At 38.5% G+C, this 19,288-nt stretch overlaps 1 protein-coding gene across 1 annotated transcript in view; it reads right to left on the bottom strand.

Moving 5' to 3' along the window:
* FoxK (forkhead box K) overlaps nucleotides 1-17,669 on the bottom strand; it is a 60,254-nt gene extending 42,585 nt beyond the window's left edge. Inside the window, exon 1 of the mRNA XM_028315002.1 lies at nucleotides 16,808-17,669. Coding sequence (XP_028170803.1) covers nucleotides 16,808-17,172 — 365 coding nt within the window. The 5' untranslated portion in view covers nucleotides 17,173-17,669. The remainder of the gene's footprint in view (nucleotides 1-16,807) is intronic.
* Nucleotides 17,670-19,288: the final 1,619 nt, after the last annotated feature.

Genomic DNA, 19,288 nt, shown 5'->3' with positions numbered 1-19,288 from the left:
TTCCACAATGCACGGTCCTGCGCTGCCCGCATCCAGGCTCTTCCCGCATAGTCATAATAAAATAAAATCTAGGATGATGGAAAGAAGGCTGGTTTTGGCCCTATAGATCGTGTTTCGGATTTTAAAGCTTATAAAAGCTCGTGTAAGCTAAAATCTTTATTCAAAGTACAGAATTGATCGTAGCCCAATCACAAATTGGACATAAAATTGAAAGTCCGATGATATGAATAAGTAGGAAGCAGGTTTTGTTTATATTATTCTGACATTTAGGTAAAACTCACTAAATACATAACAAATACATAATGTATAAAGTTTCCATGTCCACCATGACGACGCGCGTACCAACAAGACAGTCTAAATGCGGACTTTGATTTTGTCGAAAAAACTAAATTACAACTGCTGATAACACTTACGTGCAGTTGTAGATTATTGACAACTACATAGGTATCTACAATAGATAACAAAGATTATGGTTTTATCCCATGCGTCACACACAATTCATAACAAGTGTCAGTGAAACCAACTTTCTTCGTTTAAAAAAAATTGGCAAAATTATTCATAGTTTTTCATAATCGTGACTAAATCAAAATGTAGGATGAATAATCAATCGTTGGAATACTTGGACTTAATCATGATCATGACAATGTGAATGGATAACTTGTTAATTTGCTAAAAACTGGTGTACTAGATTTGATGAATGTTGCCATTCTATTGGCAGATTATTTGACTGATGTCCAGTCGATCAATGTAAGTAAAAAACTAGCCATTGCCATCCCTGGTTGAAAGCTTAATAATCATTAAGTCACAACAATATTTTTTCTCTACACTAGTCACTACAACATGACCTCAATGACCAATAAACCCATACATTCAGTTTCCGATGAAAAACGCTTACAAATCCACTGACGACAAAAACAATTCGTAGTCATTAACGAGATCAATTCAGCTTCATCGATACAACGAACGCAATGGACGCAGCGAATTTCGCAATTCAGTTCGACGCTGAAAATGAACACGTTAATCTGCACAAATAAATAAAATCGAAGTGTCTGCTCCAGCAACTCTCCGAAATTACCGATAAGTGTATGTTTTCCATAGGGGTGTCAGTTCGAGTTACCTCCACGTAAAACTGGGTTGTTACTGAATACACTCTGACATGTCGGAAGGGATATAGTAGCGTCTGTTGCGGTTCATCCTGGGCAACGTCAGATAGTGCTGCATTGAAATCTCATAATGGGATCTCAATGACGCGGTACCTGGCGGCCGAAGACTCGATACCCAATCTAAGGTGTTATCCGTACCGTGCCGAGAGATGCGTGGCTGAGGGGGAACTCAGTCGCTAACGGTGGGCCCTCGATACCAGGCGACCTCGAGGTGTATATAGCCTTACTCCGACATGCGGGGCTCTGCTGGAGTGGACCTACTTTCCCTAGCAGCTACTCGTGGGACCAACATGAATAAATGCTCTCCCAAAAAAAGTAACGGTAACCTGGAAGACCTATGCCAGGAACTTATGCCACTGATAGAAGGAGTAGAACAACCGACCCAAATATCAGAGCAACTCAGTATGGAGACAGATGAATCCATCAGCACGGCAGAAAGGGCTGCTTGCGGCTCACACTCGCTGACTGATGAATACACCGCCTCCAAACCCACTCCAAAGCGCTTCGGAGCTCTGAGGCAGCTGGGAGTGGAGCCGAATATGGCTTCAACACTGGCGGTCAAGAGCTTCGCTGAGCTGAAGCAGATGGGGTACAAGTTTAAGGCCTCGCAACCTGAATCTGGGCGCAAACCGGTAAAACGGGTTCGCTCGGAGGAGGAATCGCCAAAGGGACATATTACCAAAGTCCCAAAGATGAGTGAGACCTTAAACACCTCAACCACCGTAGCCTACAGCGTNTGGTCGAGTTGGCGCAAATAAAGGCCCAAAAACCAATAATAATAATAATGTTTTCCATGAAATTGTGAAAAAAAAAACCGAAATCCGAAGTTGCAGCAGGCAAAAGACATTTCAATGTAATTAATTACGTGACGTGTGAGTAAACAAACCCATTGTTTGAACAGAAAAATTACCGTTTCATAAATTGTGTCAAAGCAATGACCGTAAAGTCGTCAACCGAACGTCCAAAGCACCGAAAAGGCTACAAAACGACCAGCCCAGCCTCGAAGGTTGAGAAAACTCGGCCGGCAGTCATATCCCAGACATACCGAGATTGATAATAGGATCTGTTGCCAAGCGGGCCGGCCCAGCCAAAACGCAACTTTACGATGCAGCGCACAAGAGACAAAATCAGCCTGCGTGAGTTTACCTTTGCAAAGAGCGAATTCTTTGTCGAGAGAAAACCGAACTTACAGCGAAAGATTTAAGAGTAAGCGCGGCACGAATATGGTAATACATGATCTACTTCGGCGGGCCGCCTGATTGAGCGAGGCGACAGGATGCTTCGCAAACACGATGTAAAATAAAGGTTTCGGTAAACACGCAAGCCGTTTTTTTACTGTTTTTAACCACATCCTCTAACCAGGCGACAATATTTGTATCAGCACATGTAAAATTTGCATGAAGGCGAACTTGGAATATTCATTTGTATTTTTTACATATTTTTGGTTAATTTTATTAAAACATTTAAGTGCTTAGTCAAAACAAACAACTGTGTGTTACTGACATAGCAACGTGACTTCCCAAGTAATTCCAAGCAGCAAACTAGGTACTTCAAAAGTGGTAATTCCAATCTCGCAAGCAGTTAGACACCTAACTGGGCTGTTTCGACGAATGACTGCACGAAAGCACAGACGGTGCTATCCCATAGCGGAGGCCCATTAACGTCGGCCGCGTGGCGTCATGTTGTCTCAGGGGATCAGTGACCCCGTCATTCGCGAATACCGCGTGAAAAGACGCCGGACAAGCAAAACACGGCGGGAAAAATACGCCAGAAGTAGAAACGCGGCGGGAAAAAAACGCTGAAAGTTACACGCATTGCTTTTTTTTCAGTAGGTTTAGAATTATTACTTTGTAAAACGTTTTTATTGTATTAAACACGTGCACTTTGCGTCAGAAATAGACAAAGGTCACCAAACCAGTTCACACCAATTATGTCATTAATATTTCGGGCCCGAATGTCGGATGAAGTAATGTAATCGGCGTTCGTCAGTTTCATTAACACGAGACACGGGGCCTCGTAAAACCCCAGTATTGTCGCGAAATACAAATGAAGATACAAATCGGGTGACGTGGGTTTGTTTTGCAACAACAAGCTATTTGATTTGCTAACGAATGGCAAATACCGTTTATAGAATTCCGTATTTCGGTTTTTCCAGAATATTCCATATCATGTCGAGCTTGGAATAAACACGTGCGATATCTTTTGTCGTTATTTAAAAGTTTAAACACAAATCAATGCATTATTTGGGCAGCTTTTTATTACTTTTGGTTGGGTTAGCTTTGCTTGGGAAAATATTTTGTGACTGAAGTTAACGTGCGAAGCATTTGTAGAGAATATCAACTTCAAAGAAGTTCCGATCCCTCTTGGAGGAAGGACGAACAGTCCTTTGTGACGATCCCTTTGTAAACAAATCGGAGTTGCGCAGAAATAGGTCGTCTGCCCCCCGCCGACGGCGCTGTATTTTTGGCAATGCAACATGCCAGCGCGCAGCTCGACCGGAGAAAAAATAGTCTGCAGATAGTTCCACGCGTTTAATTGCTGATGTACTGGCGACAATGTAGGTTTAGAATCCAGTTAAAAAGGTCAGGCCCTGTTACCATACGGAAGATGGAAGGAGACTCAATAGAGTCGCGATATGACTGTCATTGGAAGTCTTTGGGGGAGGCATATGTTCAGCAGTGGACGTCCTATGGCTGAAATGATGATGATGACTGTCAAAACGAAAACTTAAAAGCAAGATGAAGTACCAGTGGCGGCGTAGCATGGGTTGGCACCCGGGGCGATAACTAACTTTGTCAAAGCTGTTTACGTGACATTAGCGAAATCATGGTTCTAAAAACCAAGTCATTGCAAAAATAAAAGAAGAATGGCATTTAAAAAAGACGACTGGCAATCTAGTGCACAAAAACTCACAATATAAACACTCAGTTCTCCTTATCTAAGCATTAATTGGATACATTCATCGTACTAAGAGAATTATCATACATTTTATCGTTGTTTACAAAGTTGCAGTTATTATTATCATAGTAAACAGAACAGCTAAAATACGAATCGTTTGAATTGAAGTCGGCGTCTTATCGACGTAATTATGCTTGCAATCAGTCGACCGACGTTTATCAAAATATTTTCGTACGTTTAGTAGGTAACACGTGAACACTGACTGTATTTTCTTCAATCTTCATGCATAAAATATTTTGTAGATCAGTATTATTTACAAAAATCTCGATGGACCGGTAGGTGTTTAGGGATGTTGTAGGTACATCACGTTGTTTAAAAATCAATATTGATGAGAAGTACTGAGGTCAGCATTCTAATTCTTTCAAGTAATACAATACTAAAACTATGATCATATTTAGGTGAGCAACTTCTGAAATTCTGAATGTGCTAGAAGTTAATTTGCGGAAGGGAACAATTTGATGGATAGAGGAAAACCGAACATCACAGTAAAAAATAACGTTAGAAAGTGTGAATACTGATCGAGCCATACACGTATATGACACAGTTGTCGGAATTTCTCAGTACAGTTGTGTTTACCATTTTCGGTCAACGTACCCGGCGGCGCTAGTGTTGCGTCTGGCACGGTTAATTAGGCTTTGTCTGTCAGGTGGCGTATGTTCGAAGTCTACCGTGCCGTTAACTCGGTCACGGTTCGGTGTTTGAAGCTGGCTCGTGTCGCGTAAATCGATTCACTTCAGATGTTCATGATAAGACCGTTATTGTTATGCAAGAATCCCCTTTAACCCAAGACAATTACTATAAAGTTCGTCTTAAGGACCAGAAACCAAAATTTTGAAGTTGACTGACCGTTAAAGGTTAAAAAATAATGAAACTGTTCTAATCTTCGCATACGCCTGAAAGTCAACGTGTGTTGGCATGATTAATAATGTACAAAAGGTAAGTGCACTCGATATCGTAAACAATCGTATTGTTTGCGTGAGATGCGCGTGCGCCGCTTGATGCGATTAAAGATAGCATTCGGATCAAGACGACCGCGACGCGAGACCGCGACTCGAGACCGCGACCGGCGACCGGTCGCAGGTCGCAGGGCGACAGCTACTTACGAATCTTCGCGACACGAGTCGTGCGACCCATACGAAACTCAGTATGTTTGCAGTTACTAAACTAAACGGTTGTATTCCATCCATCTGTAAACAATAAAAATAAGTACCTTTTCTAATAAAAATATGTATCATTTGAACTTACTTGTTTTATTTAATGCTTTTCCAATTTTTTTCAAAATATTGTCTCTCACAGTATTATCTTTATAAGCTTGAAGTCTCGTATCGAATACAGGTGCGTTTTTACTTACTAATTCTATTAAAATTTCGTCTTCGTGCGAAGAAAACACGGCCATTTTGCATCTGTCGCGCCGCGGCACTGCCTTGTGAGCGACCGAGTCGCGCGACGCAAGTAGCCGGCAGGCCACGCCCACACGTCGCGCGACTCGGTCGCTTGCATCCGTCAGCACTTCCTATTAATTCATATAAAGCAGTGGGTCGCGGTCGCCGGTCGCGGTCTCGAGTCGCGGTCTCGCGTCGCGGTCGTCTTGATCCGAATGCTACCTTAACGCTTCCGAAGTTTACATTAAAGTAGGACATACAGCAGCAATTACAGCGGCCCGAGTTCTGCAATTTCTTTTAATTTTTGCACAGAATTTTCGATACAACGAGCCAACAAGTGTGAGAACATTTTTTTTTCGGCAGCCCGTTTTAATGTAAATAGTACAGTGCCAGTGGAATGCAGAAATGTTATTACAATTAAATCAGCCTGTTCACATAAAACCTCGTTGCTCAAAATAGATTAAATGACGAAATTAAGGAAATCCTGAAAGGTAAAGCCAGATATGTACGTCATGCAAGAAACCTTGATAAAAAGAAAGAAAGACATATTTCGATGCAATGAAAAACGAATAAAAAATTTACCGCATTTTTCTGCGAAAGTGTAGGTCTGTTACTTACTGGGCTATAAATAAATACCCAGTATCGACGTTGATAAAGAAAACTATAATCAGATTTCCGTAAATTAAGCAAAACAATACGTTTACAATAACACAATGCAACTGGAAAGCCCTCACAAACGTTATCAGAACACCTAAGCAGATGTCAACGCTGATCTAGGCCAAGATATTATATGCTAAACAAACAAAAACTGGAATTCTGACATCCACAAATTCTGAAGTTGATGTCACTTTTCACCAGGGTTCGAGGATATATATCAAGGGATATTGATATATTATATCAAGCCGGTTTTGATGATATATATCAACTTTTAAAATTTGTTACTGTATTTGTACTTTTTGATATAAGATTTTTATTTTTTTAGTTGATTTTGCCGTATTTCAAAGATATTTTATGTTTTTGCTTTATTTGTCTGATTTTAAGTTTTAAAAACATTAAAAACATGTTTATGTAACACATATGCAATAGTATTCATGAATAATACAATAAAATAATACTATGGCTTTCATACAAAATTGATATATATCAAAGTTGATATATATCGGATATATATCATAAATATCCGATATTTTGACATTTATAATAAATATCGGATATTTTCGAACCCTGCTTTTCACGTGAAACAACAAAATTACAAAACTGAAGAAATATTGTAAAAAAAAATAAAACATGCCAACAAACGTGTCAACATTGTAGGCGTAAATAAGAATGGCTGAAGCCTATTAATGTAGACGGCGGCTCGTCAAGCTGTAGGATCTTAAGCAGTAGTATTAGAGGCGAATTTGCAACAAAATTAGTCTTATGTAGGTACTGTCGTTTGTATTACACGGGCTTTGGTATATACGGAATCGATAGGTATCTAGTTCAAGAGCGCATTTACGACGGGTAAATAAACAAAGCGAGCGCGTAGCGGCTTTTCTAAATATTTCAGCCGAGGCCGTTCCATCGCGTTTCTGTTTCTTTCGCTGTAAAGTTTCGATCACATGGGACTATTTTTAGAGAAAATATTTTAGGATAGTCTTCGTCTCATATAAAATGACACTCAGGTGTTCAATGAAAGATGTGATTAGTCAACTAAAAATCGGTCAATCAGGACACCATTAATAAGTGCGTCTCAAATTCTCAATACTCAAAACTCATACTCAAAACAAAACAAAAAAAGCTTTAGCATGTTTCACTCTCTTTGAAAAAAAATATGGTGCAAACATAGTCGCTATAAGTTAAATCAAATGGGACCTAAGTAGATTGAGGCCTTTAGATGCAAGATAATTCCATAACTTGCAATTAATTATGTAATACAATACGGATCATGTGGATAATCTAGTGCCTAAATCATATCGATATCACTGCAGTGTGGACGCGGCTCACCTCAATTTATGTGCCGACATTAGCATGCGTTCTGTAATCTCGGATACATAGTAATAAATGACATCAGCCTGGATATAGTATCAATTATGTCGTATAACTACCGGTGACGGAATGAAAATAAACAAATCATTCAAAATCGAAAATAGAGCATTTTAATTTTTAACCTATTCAGACCTACCTGCTGGACCGATTAAAAAAAATCTTTCACCATTAATATTCTACATTATCCCTTATGAAAATGGGGTATAGATCGAATTATGATGGATGGATAAAAAAGACATTCCGTGACAGACAGAAATTCATGCGGACGAAGCCGCGGACAAGACCTAGTTGGTTATAAAAAAGCTAGATGGAGTGAAGAAAATGCCAGTCAGTAGTAATGCGCAAGAATTTGAACAACTAAAAACACCTGCGACAATAAGTCAGCCAGACAGTGTGTGTACTGTGTAGAGTGCGCCCACGCACCTATAATACCTACTGCACTGAGGTCGTGTCGTGTCGCGTTGCGCGGTGCATCGCACTCGTGAATAGGGATGCCAGTTGAAAAAAAAATCTAAGACCTGAAAATATCGATGTCGATAATATGTATGATACGGTCTATGAATCTACAGTTTTAACCAAAATTATCGATAGGTCGATCGGTCGAGATAGTGAGGGTTGACTTCATTTAATTAAAATAAAATAACAAAAATATCGATAATTTCAAACTTGTACTTAAAAATAACGAAGATTGTTGTTTTTTGTTAATAAATCAAATATAAAACAAAATTAGTTCTGGATCCGAATGGTTCCCCAAAAATAAAGTATTTGGATAACGATATTTGGACCTTTTCGACATAATTATAATCATTACTTATCGATATATCTTATACATATTATTCGATATATCGTTGCATCCCTGCTCGTGCACACTTGTGCTCAAACAAGGATACGGCGACTGGTAAACAAGTAATTTGTGATACAATTTTAGATAGCAGCTAATTCGCCTTTGATGCAGACTGGGTACAGGTAAATTTAGAATGTGTAATTAACTCAATAGAGTCGTGAGGTTTAATGGGCACTTTAAGTGGTTGGTTAAGGCGATTAGTGTCCTCAATCCGCGCCAAATGGGCATTTTGTAAAGCCTACTCCTCTTTTACTGCTGGACAGAAATAGTTGAAAAAAATATATGTTATACAACAGTTCAAGGACTACATTTGTGAAGTTTGAATTTTCGCTACGTCTCTTTGTTTTGGATTAAAAAAATAAATACGGGACATCGATTTTTTACTTAAATTCNAAGAAAGAGCTTCCATTCTGTATCTACCTATGCCCGTGTATTTTTGATCGGTGTCAAATTGGAGTTTTTGGTGCGGGGTACGCGGGTGTTGCTCGCGGCGTGAAGGTCAAACGCTCAAGGTCATTGAGGACTCTAATCGCCTTAAGGAAACGCTGTTCACACAAAACATGTAAAACTAGCATTTGCCCGCGGCTTCATCCGCGTGAAATTCAATTAATCGTCAAACAATAATACTGTGAAGTTTCATCAAAATCCATAGTTTTTGCGTGAAAGAGTAACAAACATGTTAACATTCACTAGCAACACAAACTTTCACTTTTGCTTTATAATATTAGTAGGAGTAGGATAACATAAGGTATGTAATGCCACAACCATTCACACGGCTTAATCTAAGCTTAGATTTTGAGTATTCTTTCATAATACCTTAGACTTCACCAAACGTGAGAAAACCCAGTCATAGACTCGTCAGTTGTGAACTAATGTGTGAAGAGAAGTCGGCATTAGCAAACCACTTAATTAAGATTAGCAACAGACGCATTGTTTATGTTTTCATTGATGGAACTTGACGATACACCAATGAGGTGAGGGATCGAAGAAAAGAGGACAACTTTTTCTTCCTGTCATGCAGGAGAGTGCAGTGTATACAGGGTGTCGCTTCAAGTATGGTATGGGTTAAATAAAAATGCTCAAATGCAATGCAATGCTATTCTACAGAAACAGAATCCAAATTGTCAAAAATAAAATATGACAATTTGAGAAAGGTATTTTTTTAATGATTTGAACTTCCTTCTCTTGAGGTAAGTTGTTGCATTTGAGCAGTAGAATATTGATTCTAAAAAGCAAAAAAGAATTGGCTTTTTTGCCATCCATACCATCTGTATTTAAGCAACTTAGAGAGTGCTTACCCAGCAAATAGTGTTTTACTATTGAAACAACTAAAAATAAAAATGCTAGGTAATGTGCAACATCCACGATTTCTGTCAAGCGTTCTAGTTTTTTGGGGCCACTTTATCATATCATCTAAAAAGATATACTGTTTACTGTCGTCTTACTTTCCAGACAGCATTCTGTCACGTTAGCTTTATCGGTAGTGAGTTGTATCAGGGGCTTATCTCGCTCAAACATTCTTGCACCTTGTCTAATTTATGAAAGCCGATAAGGACCGATGATAAATTCGCGTGCTAATATCGCCAAGGCAACAACCGCGGTACAACGAGAGCGCATCCTACTAATATTATAAATGCGAAAGTTTGGATGTCTGGATGTTTGTTAGTATGTACTCTTTCATGCAAAAACTACTGAACGGATTTTGATGAAACTTTACAGTATTATTGTTTATAACCCAGAATAACATATAGGCTATAATTTATGCCGATCTGTGACACAAAATTTCACGCGGATGAAGCTGCGGGCAAAAGCTAGTCCGAGTATACTTTTTTGTTGCATAATCGCACCTATTTTAAATTAAAGTGTTTAACTTGTACAACCATGTGAACCACTCTATTAATAGAAGTTAACAATTAAAATCAGACTGTGTTTTGTTTATTTTCAAGCTAAGTTCCCACGTTATGGGCAAGTGTTTTTCGCTGGGGCTATAAAAGGCGACACCATGACACCGTATTTATCATTCTGACGGGATCTTTGTGGGTTTTTAGTAGCATAATAAACGGTAGCACAGCCGTGCACAGGAGTGGCTTGCTGACTTGTTGGTATGCCTGTACTACAGGTACCTGTAGATACCGCAAGATGCTAACTAATAAAACACTTAATTGGTAGTCCAAAAAGCTCCTGCATAATAGAAGATTGGAGTAGCTGATAGAATAATGGAGAAAATGTTAAAAAAAGAAATGTTAGTGAAGAAATTTCTCTAGGGGCATTCTAATTTTACAGACTAAAAATGACATTACCAGGATTTCAAAGTAGAAATTGTTGGAGCACTGCTGCACTTTAAATACATAACCCACTTCAAGAAGCAATGCCCTAGCTAGACGAGCACTGCATTATCACATGTAGTAGGTCGCCAAACCTGTATCCGAAGTATAAATAGCGTTAGATAACACCGGCAAAGGAAAACGGACCTAACTGTCGCGGATATGTGCGTTATGATCGCCAATATTGCTTGGCAGTCGCCGCATTTCGTTGTAACCTTCGAATTTATGCGCTGGCGATTAGAGGAGCCGTCAAAACAAATAGAATCGGCAACAATACTAGAGTAGTGGATAATTTTAGATGATTGTAGGTTAGTATTAGTAAACGAGGAAGTTCAAATGTAAGGAGGAATGCCTACAAAAATTGTTATACCAATGGTAGCGGATTACTTTTATGTGTTGCTTGAAATAACATTTTATTAGCCAATCACGCGCTTAGGTATGAAAGACATCCGCCTTGCACCACACGTCACGGCTCTTATGTAGTTTCCAAGTTCCAGATTAAGTTAAGGATCTTATTTGAATTGCATTAAGACACTTTATGCAAAATTTTGTACATATGATGACGCACACGATGATTGTCTCGAGTGATTCCCTGAAATATTGATGATGCAATAATTAAAAAATGTCTACATGTCTGTAACCAATAACAATCTTCTTTGAATTTTCATCAGAACTTGTTTGAAGTCCTAATCGATTAATTACTTTATTATCATGAACACAATTTCATTTGAATGGAAAATGAACGCGAACAATGACACCGTCACAGTGAGTAGACAAGTTTACCTTTGTTTGTGCAAAAAACAACGAGTGGGTATGAACTATGAATCAAAGCTAAAATTAACCGCGAAGATAATATGGCCTTCTACAAAGATACATTTTTGTGTGTGTCCGAGCTTGAAGTATATGGCCAAAAGCGGCAAGTGATTTAACATTCATTAATATGAATATGACCCACAAGGTGGACCGACATCATAAAGGTAGCAGGGAAGCGCTGGACGCAGGCCGCTACCAATTGATCAACATGGAAAACATTGGGGGAGGCCTATTTTCAGCAGTGGACGTCCTATGGCTGAAATGATGATGATATGACTAAACCCGCCTATTGAAATTCCTGTATCGCAAGCAAAATCTATAGATATCTTGACGACTTCTAAAACGCAACCAGTTAAAACTAGAAAAAGATCAACTCGACAGATAAAACATGGCCGCTTCTGCGGGGGGTTTTGATTGTCTGCTGCAACGTCAAGTGCAGCGTAAGATGCTAGCCGCGCGATCCCTGGATGCATTGTTGTCGTGGATCAATATGGCATTCCCAACAGATATTAAATACCTAGTGCAGGCACGTCAGCAGACGTTGATGGACAAAAGATATGACAAATGGCAAAGGTACAAGAATTGAATCTCTTAAATCGAGCGACTCCAACTATCCGATTAGATGTGATGACTCAGTTATTAAAGCCCACACGGCAAGAGATTTCTATAACCCCTGAGGTTACAAGGCGTCCTGTTACAAACAATAACATTGAGAAATGAAACTACGAGTTGGCGTAGTCCTATAGTATAAACCAATAAAGCTCGAAGGAATCAGAGAGAAAAGGATTTAGTTCTGCTTCACAACAACAATTTCCCAATCAATAATATAATAGACCGGTGATAAACAAAACAAGTCAACACAGCGAACGTAAATAACTTTTCAATGAAATCTGTCTCGAATGTAAACAACGCTTTAATTACATTTTCATTACCCTCCCCGTTGTAGATTAATAACTAGTTATTATCTATTCAATAGCAAAACATGTGTTTACCAACATAGCGGCGCATTGCGCAACGCGCATCGTTGGCAGTTGCCCCCGTGTGTCGCCGCGGTGACACACGGCTGGGGAGTTTGCCGAGCAACGCCCTCAACATTATTACAGCGCAAAATGTTTGCTATAGGAAACGCCAGCTAAAGATTTGGCAAAGGGCCTGTAGAAAGATCTCATGACAAAGATATTTTCTAGCAATGTTAAGAGTAATTTTCCTGTTTACGACACAATCTTATAGAAAATATACGAAATGAAACAGTTTTATCATGATATCGAGTTATCTGGCAAATAAGAAAAAGTCTTCTAGGAAAAGTGGATCATTTGCTAAGATAAAGACACTTCAAAATAAATAAATACCTTGAAAGCCACCAAAAATATGTTATTTGACATGATCAGCGATTTTTTTTATCCTCGAAGAGGAAGCTCTTGGCCTGCATCTCACCTGATGGGAAGTGATGATCAGACCGAAGGTGGAAACTGAAGGTCGAGGTGGAGCTTTGCCCGGTATCCTCAATCACAAAGGAACTGGCTATCTTACCAGCAGTAGTGCAGCGTATTGATGTTGAAAATGTCGCGTCAAAAAGACGCGGCGTTTCCGCACGCAATACACGGTCGTATACCATCAGCTCGTTACGCAACAGACGCACAAACAAACATTCGTCACGCGGCGGAGTAAACACCGACTAGCACTAGTACTAGACTTCTACGATTACCTTGTGACTATTTATAATGGCGTCGCAAGGGACTGCAGTGGCCTGAATGAATCCACTCATTATTTATAGTGTTTGCACTTCGCCACATGCTAGTGGGATTACTAAAAGTGCTATAACTACATGCGGTACTTCAAAAATATATTTGTGTTGGTCACGTGCTATGGAGAGGACTATGCTCGGTGTTTCTTTACGAGATCGAATCAGAAATGAGGAGATCCGTAAACGAACTAAAGTCGCTGACATAGCCCAACGGATTAGCAAGCTGAAGTGGCAATGGGCAAGGCACATAGTACGCAGAACTGGTGTGGTATACAAAACTAATTTTGCAATTTGTTAAGCATATTGTGTGAACAAATAAATATGTATTGTCTATTTTATTTATTGAGTATGGCAAGCTTCTAATTAGCTACTTAACACATAGAGAGCTTGATTTGTATTAATTAATCTAAATTGGATCACTATAAAAAAACCGAGGCAGTAGAGAGAAAATCAACAAATACTGAAATAAATCAAACTTGATGAGGTTAATCACATTAATTAATCAATACTGGACTAATCAATAAGTGATTCATCAAACAAAACAATAAGGAATAAACACTCATATAGCAGGAAAACTACTGAGCGTTATTTAGCCAGTGCTTAGTCATGCACTTTCACTTCTCCACAACACACCTGTCATGCACTTGCAATAGCATTGTGATTGACTTTTCCTGTTTGGGCAAAGAATCGAATCTTATTGAAGAAAATTCTATAAAAATAGTATTTTATACAATCATAAGTACCAAAAAGGTTGTAGTAGGTATGCAGTAGGTTTCACTTAACATTAGCGTAAGTTTGACGCATTTGTTTACACATCACCAATTGGTATTTCGGTGAGAAGTTACCTTTTAAGGGAAAAAGTAAGGAAAAAGTTCTATAAAATCGTATTATTATGGTTGTTATAAATACTACTATGATGTTTTACATTTTACTGTGGTTGATTTTCAGGTAAAATAGCAATTCCATTGATTTTAAGAGGAATTAGTAACAGTTGATTGTTAATTTCATAAATAATTTTATAGCAATTTAAATACTATTGGATTTCCATTGCAATAACATGCAGTTTTCATTGCAATAGGGTGCATGCACACAGAAGGCACACGCAAGGCCGCTGGAGCCACGACATGCGAGTGGGACATGTGTGACACAGATTCAAACACTAAACATGGTCTTACAAACTTCGTGCTCAGGGTTGCCATCATAAAAAATTGTTACATGAAAAATTATTTACCACACCATGTACGTAATTTTGGGCCTGAGCAGTGAGTTTCAAAGATAGACCATTTGTCATCAATTTGGGCAATAAACAAGGAAGCAAATACAAAACTAAACTGTGTTAATAATTACATTATATTCGTAATAATCTACTATCATGTGCCTTTTTGAGAGTCCTTTATTGATTGTTATTATTATAGTGACAATGATGATTCAAAACAAAATGTTAATAATTAACTATCTTATAGGAATCTTTAATTCTTTGGGTAATAATATTAGATGATATTAATAATAACTAACTACACACCCATACATAACAAAAACATGAATCATCGGTTTGCAATAAACACAAACATTGTGACTGTTTTGAGACAGCTTGAAAGATGTTGACAGGTCACATTCTCATGTCACAAATTGGACATCTGTAATTTGACAGCCCTATGACTAATACAAACAAGTGCTAGGTACAAACACTTGTGTATTACAATGTAGTGTTAAGTGTAACTGGTTGCAGACCTAAATGTTTATCTAGCAAACAAGGGGGGGGAGTATATGTTTTATAAACAGGTAAATGGCAACTTCAAGATCAACAAGCCATGCATGATAATAATAATAGTTATAAAAGAGTCTATTTGCATCATAAATTGCTAGTAAGTTATTCACATAATAGCAGTGCTTGCTTGTGTCAGCATAAGTAAAAGGCGAATTTTAAATAGCCATGTGCCAGATCTTATTATTCTTTACAACTAGAAAATCCAATTCTTTTCAAATGTTAGCATTCGTCATCATCATTTCAGCCATAGGATGTCCACTGCTGAACATAGGCCTCCCCCAATGCTTCTCACATTGATCGATTGATAGTTGTTCAATGTTAGCATTATGGACTAGTAACTAAGTAATCTTTTTTTTTAATAAATTCAAGTAAAGGTCAATCCTCTTTTAATGACACAATATCAATAATTGTGTGTTCACAAGAATGTGTACATAGTAGGAAAACTGTTCAATGTCCACTTAATTGCAATATAATTGCACCATTCAAATGGTTGAATGACCCAATATAGTGGAGTGTGCGAGTAAATATTTACTCTTTACAGTTTACAATAAACATCAACAATATTAGTTACAGTTCATTCAGGTCATAATGGATCGTAGATCAAGATTATTGTAATGGTATGAAATAAACGTAAACGGAAAAAAAACTAGGCATAGCCACAATCCAAGTTGTATTATGAATGGAAAGCTACCTCTTCCAAACAATACACAGAGATTAATTAACATGAATAGGAAGGTACTAAATTGTGTTCAAAACTGTAATAATTAAATACTTTAATTTAATTATTAATATCGGTTAAATTATAATAATTGAATTTGTCAGTTCTAAGTTCTACTACTCGACTAGTTGCACTGTTTTGCAAAACATAATACCTAATAAGTGCATACAAGGACATATCTATAAAATTAAGTTATTTTCCTACATTAATTATAGTAATAAAGCAAAATAATAATTATAGCCTAAGCTTAGCAGCTTATGTGTTGCCATGCAACAATATTTCTAAACTTGAGGATAGTTCGCTACAAGATTGGTGTATTTGAAAAAAATATTCTTAAAATTGGAAATAAAAGAGTAAATGTTTTGTAAGTACCTACTCACCAGCATAAAAAGGTAGGTGGGTAATCAAAAAAACCAAAACAGAAAATTTGATTTTACAGCCCATTTGAAAAGCATGAAAAGTTGAAAAATCTAATTTGAAACCATGCAAATATTATATCAAAAGAGTATGTGGCAATGACTTGCAAATAAATATTTATAATCTTCAATGGGTGCTATTTCTGAGTGTTGCATCATCCACTACGTTGAATGGCAGATTTGTTTTGGACTCTGTTATCTTGCAAATAAGAAGTTCGTATGTTTCTATCCTCCATTGCAATGTAATTAATACATATAAAACTGATGTACGGCCACTATCAATATTTGTGTACACTCTTTATAACTGAGATAAGGGTAGTTGTTGACTAATGATAACTTGTAAACAAATAGAACATAATAAATGTCCAACATTCAAAACATGCAAGTCATTAAAGGAGATAAATGAGCAATTCCAGGTACTGATGGAGCAATAAACATATTTTCACATAATGTTTATCAAACAAAGCATCAATGTGGATTCTAAATGAAGGTGAACCATATGTGTCAACAGAGCATTAACATTTCCCAATAGTTTTTAAAAACTACAGGTGGGTAGATTGTAAACAAAAAAGTTTGTTTACAAACATAAAGCTAATGAGTGCATGTAAATAGAGTAACGGCCGCAGCCCTTATCAAGTGACGCACTCACCTCTTAGGCAGCAGCATCGCGGCCGAGCCCTTCCGCTGGAACACGCCGTCAACCAGCACGCCGTTCTTGCTGTTGCAAGTCAGGTAGAACTCGGGGTGGTCGTAGAACAGCTCCAGGTGGCGCCGCGAGATGAAGCTCGAGTGGCCCATGTTGACGTCCACCTGCCCCCGGCTCGAGTTGCGCCCGATCACCACGCGCTTCTGGCGGATGATGAACTCGAAGTCCCGACCGTCCAGCCGCGCGATGGCGATCGGCGCCGGCTCCTGCGCCCACTGCACCTTGGACGGCGACGGCGGCGCCGACTTCAGCGACAGGAGCGCCCATGCGTCGCTCTCGGAGCTCCGCGTGAACTGAGTCTGGGCCATGACAGCCGCGCGAGTGCCGTATCACCAACGCTGTCCGCTCACGGGGCGTGTACGACTTGCACGAGGGCACATCACAAACCAGCCGCGAGAACCGCCGACTTCGCGTCGCGACCCGGATATCCGGAGCCTGCCGAATCCGTGCCTACTCTACAATTTGAGGTTACTGACGGGACGCACATGCGCAAAGTTCCGACTTGTGCGGTAAACAAGAATTATATAAACCACCACACCACCACGTGATAAAACTGTATACATATACCTACTCCGGAACTACGGATCGATACTATTCAGCACGATGATGCCGTCTATGAGCGAAATATTAACCTTTCGGGTGTTGCACAACTGAATTTTCGCAATTGGACCGAAATTAGACACTAAAGTAAACACGAGGCGAGAACAAAAATAACCAAAAACGTCAGTTCGGCATACGCAGTTTACAAGTTCGGTGCGCCATCTACACAGCCTAACAACAAATCAAATCATCCTGCACTCCGTTACAAGCAAATCTGCAAACAGAACACTGTTGAAAAATTAAACTGCATGTTATTTCGACATTTAAAATAATGTTCAGGTATACTTTTCTTTAAAACTTCAACTTGTGTGCTATTATGTGCCTTAATAAAACACAGCGTTCTGTTGAGAGAGCTGTCTATGATCTTTGCCTAATTTTAGTCTATGGTATAAGAAAACTTACCAATTGTCTCTGCTTTATCATCTAGTTTACCTTCTTCATACACCAGCTGGCACCACTTTCTATGGAAATTGGTGATCTGTCAACTTGACATTTCATAGCGTTTGTGATTTTTGCCGCCTACACAGCAAAAATGTTTTCTCTCTTATTTATAAGTATAAAATAAGAATAAAACACAGTTAAAATGTGCAAATAGGAAATATAAGTGAAGCAGAGTGTAAGGGTAAAGAGTGGTGACGGTGAAAGGTTGACTTCTGTCGGCCCGGATAAAGGAAAAGCTCGAAATCCGAGTCGTCTTTTTCAGATTCATCCTCATCATCCTCGGAAATGGAAATGGTTGCTTCACCACCTCCAAATAAGCGACGGAGGCCATGTAAGTGNAGTTAAAATGTGCAAATAGGAAATATAAGTGATGCAGAGTGTAAGGGTAAAGAGTGGTGACGGTGAAAGGTTGACTTCTGTCGGCCCGGATGAAGGAAAAGCTCGAAATCCGAGTCGTCTTTTTCAGATTCATCCTCATCATCCTCGGAAATGGAAATGTTTGCTTCACCACCTCCAAATAGGCGACGGAGGCCATGTAAGTGTTAACCCCACTCGTAAGATAATACAACTTTGTTGCGCACCACTTACCTTCTACATCAAGCCTACTAGATGGTAATAGCTTGCAACGTAGTATTCAGTTCCTTTAAAGAACGATTTCAGTTACTTCGTTATCGTAAAGTGAAGTTAAGATCAATCATAAGGAAGATAGAATATTACTTTTCCTTTTCCTGCTGACTGAGCGAATTATTAATGAGATAAATTGCAGCATTTTGGCTACCTTATAGCGGGTTAAAGGCAGCTAGTTGAACATTCTGTTTGAATGATGCAATTGTTACTACCATTCTATTCATAAATAAGTAAAATTATTTTAGACTGGGCTTNATTATATTAAAACGCCGATATCAAAACGTTCAAAAGTTTGGCTGTACACAAACATGTACACAAGATGTTGTTCTCTTTTATGAAATTTGTTAGTACTGAGGTTGAATTATTAAATAATCACTGTTAAATGTGATTAATTTATCACTTTCACCGCAACTGTCGGGAATTATTCATAATAACCGGTTATTATTAATAATTTTCAATTTATCACATTAACCGTAACATATACACAAAATAACCCCGCGTGGCTTAGGAGGTAGGGTACTGTCACATAAAATCCGGAATTTTGGTTTAATTTTCAATTTGTTCAGTCGGTTCTTTAAATAAGTATTGTTTGTGTTTTGTTTTGACGCTATGGTTATTACGTAGTTGTTTTGGTGGTTTAGTGCAAGTACAGATAATCTAAATAAAACTGATCTTCTACTTTTAGTTTTTCATAAATGTTCGCTGCTGTAAATAGAGTCTAACTTAAAAGCGGCGCTTTTTTCTTCTTGTTGTCTT

This window comes from Ostrinia furnacalis, unplaced genomic scaffold, assembly GCF_004193835.3.
Source record: "Ostrinia furnacalis isolate ACB-3 unplaced genomic scaffold, ASM419383v2 OfSCF4936, whole genome shotgun sequence".
Classification (NCBI taxonomy): domain Eukaryota; kingdom Metazoa; phylum Arthropoda; class Insecta; order Lepidoptera; family Crambidae; genus Ostrinia; species Ostrinia furnacalis.
The sequence above is the reverse complement of the archived record's forward strand: the minus strand, read 5'-3'. Positions and strand labels throughout refer to the sequence as shown.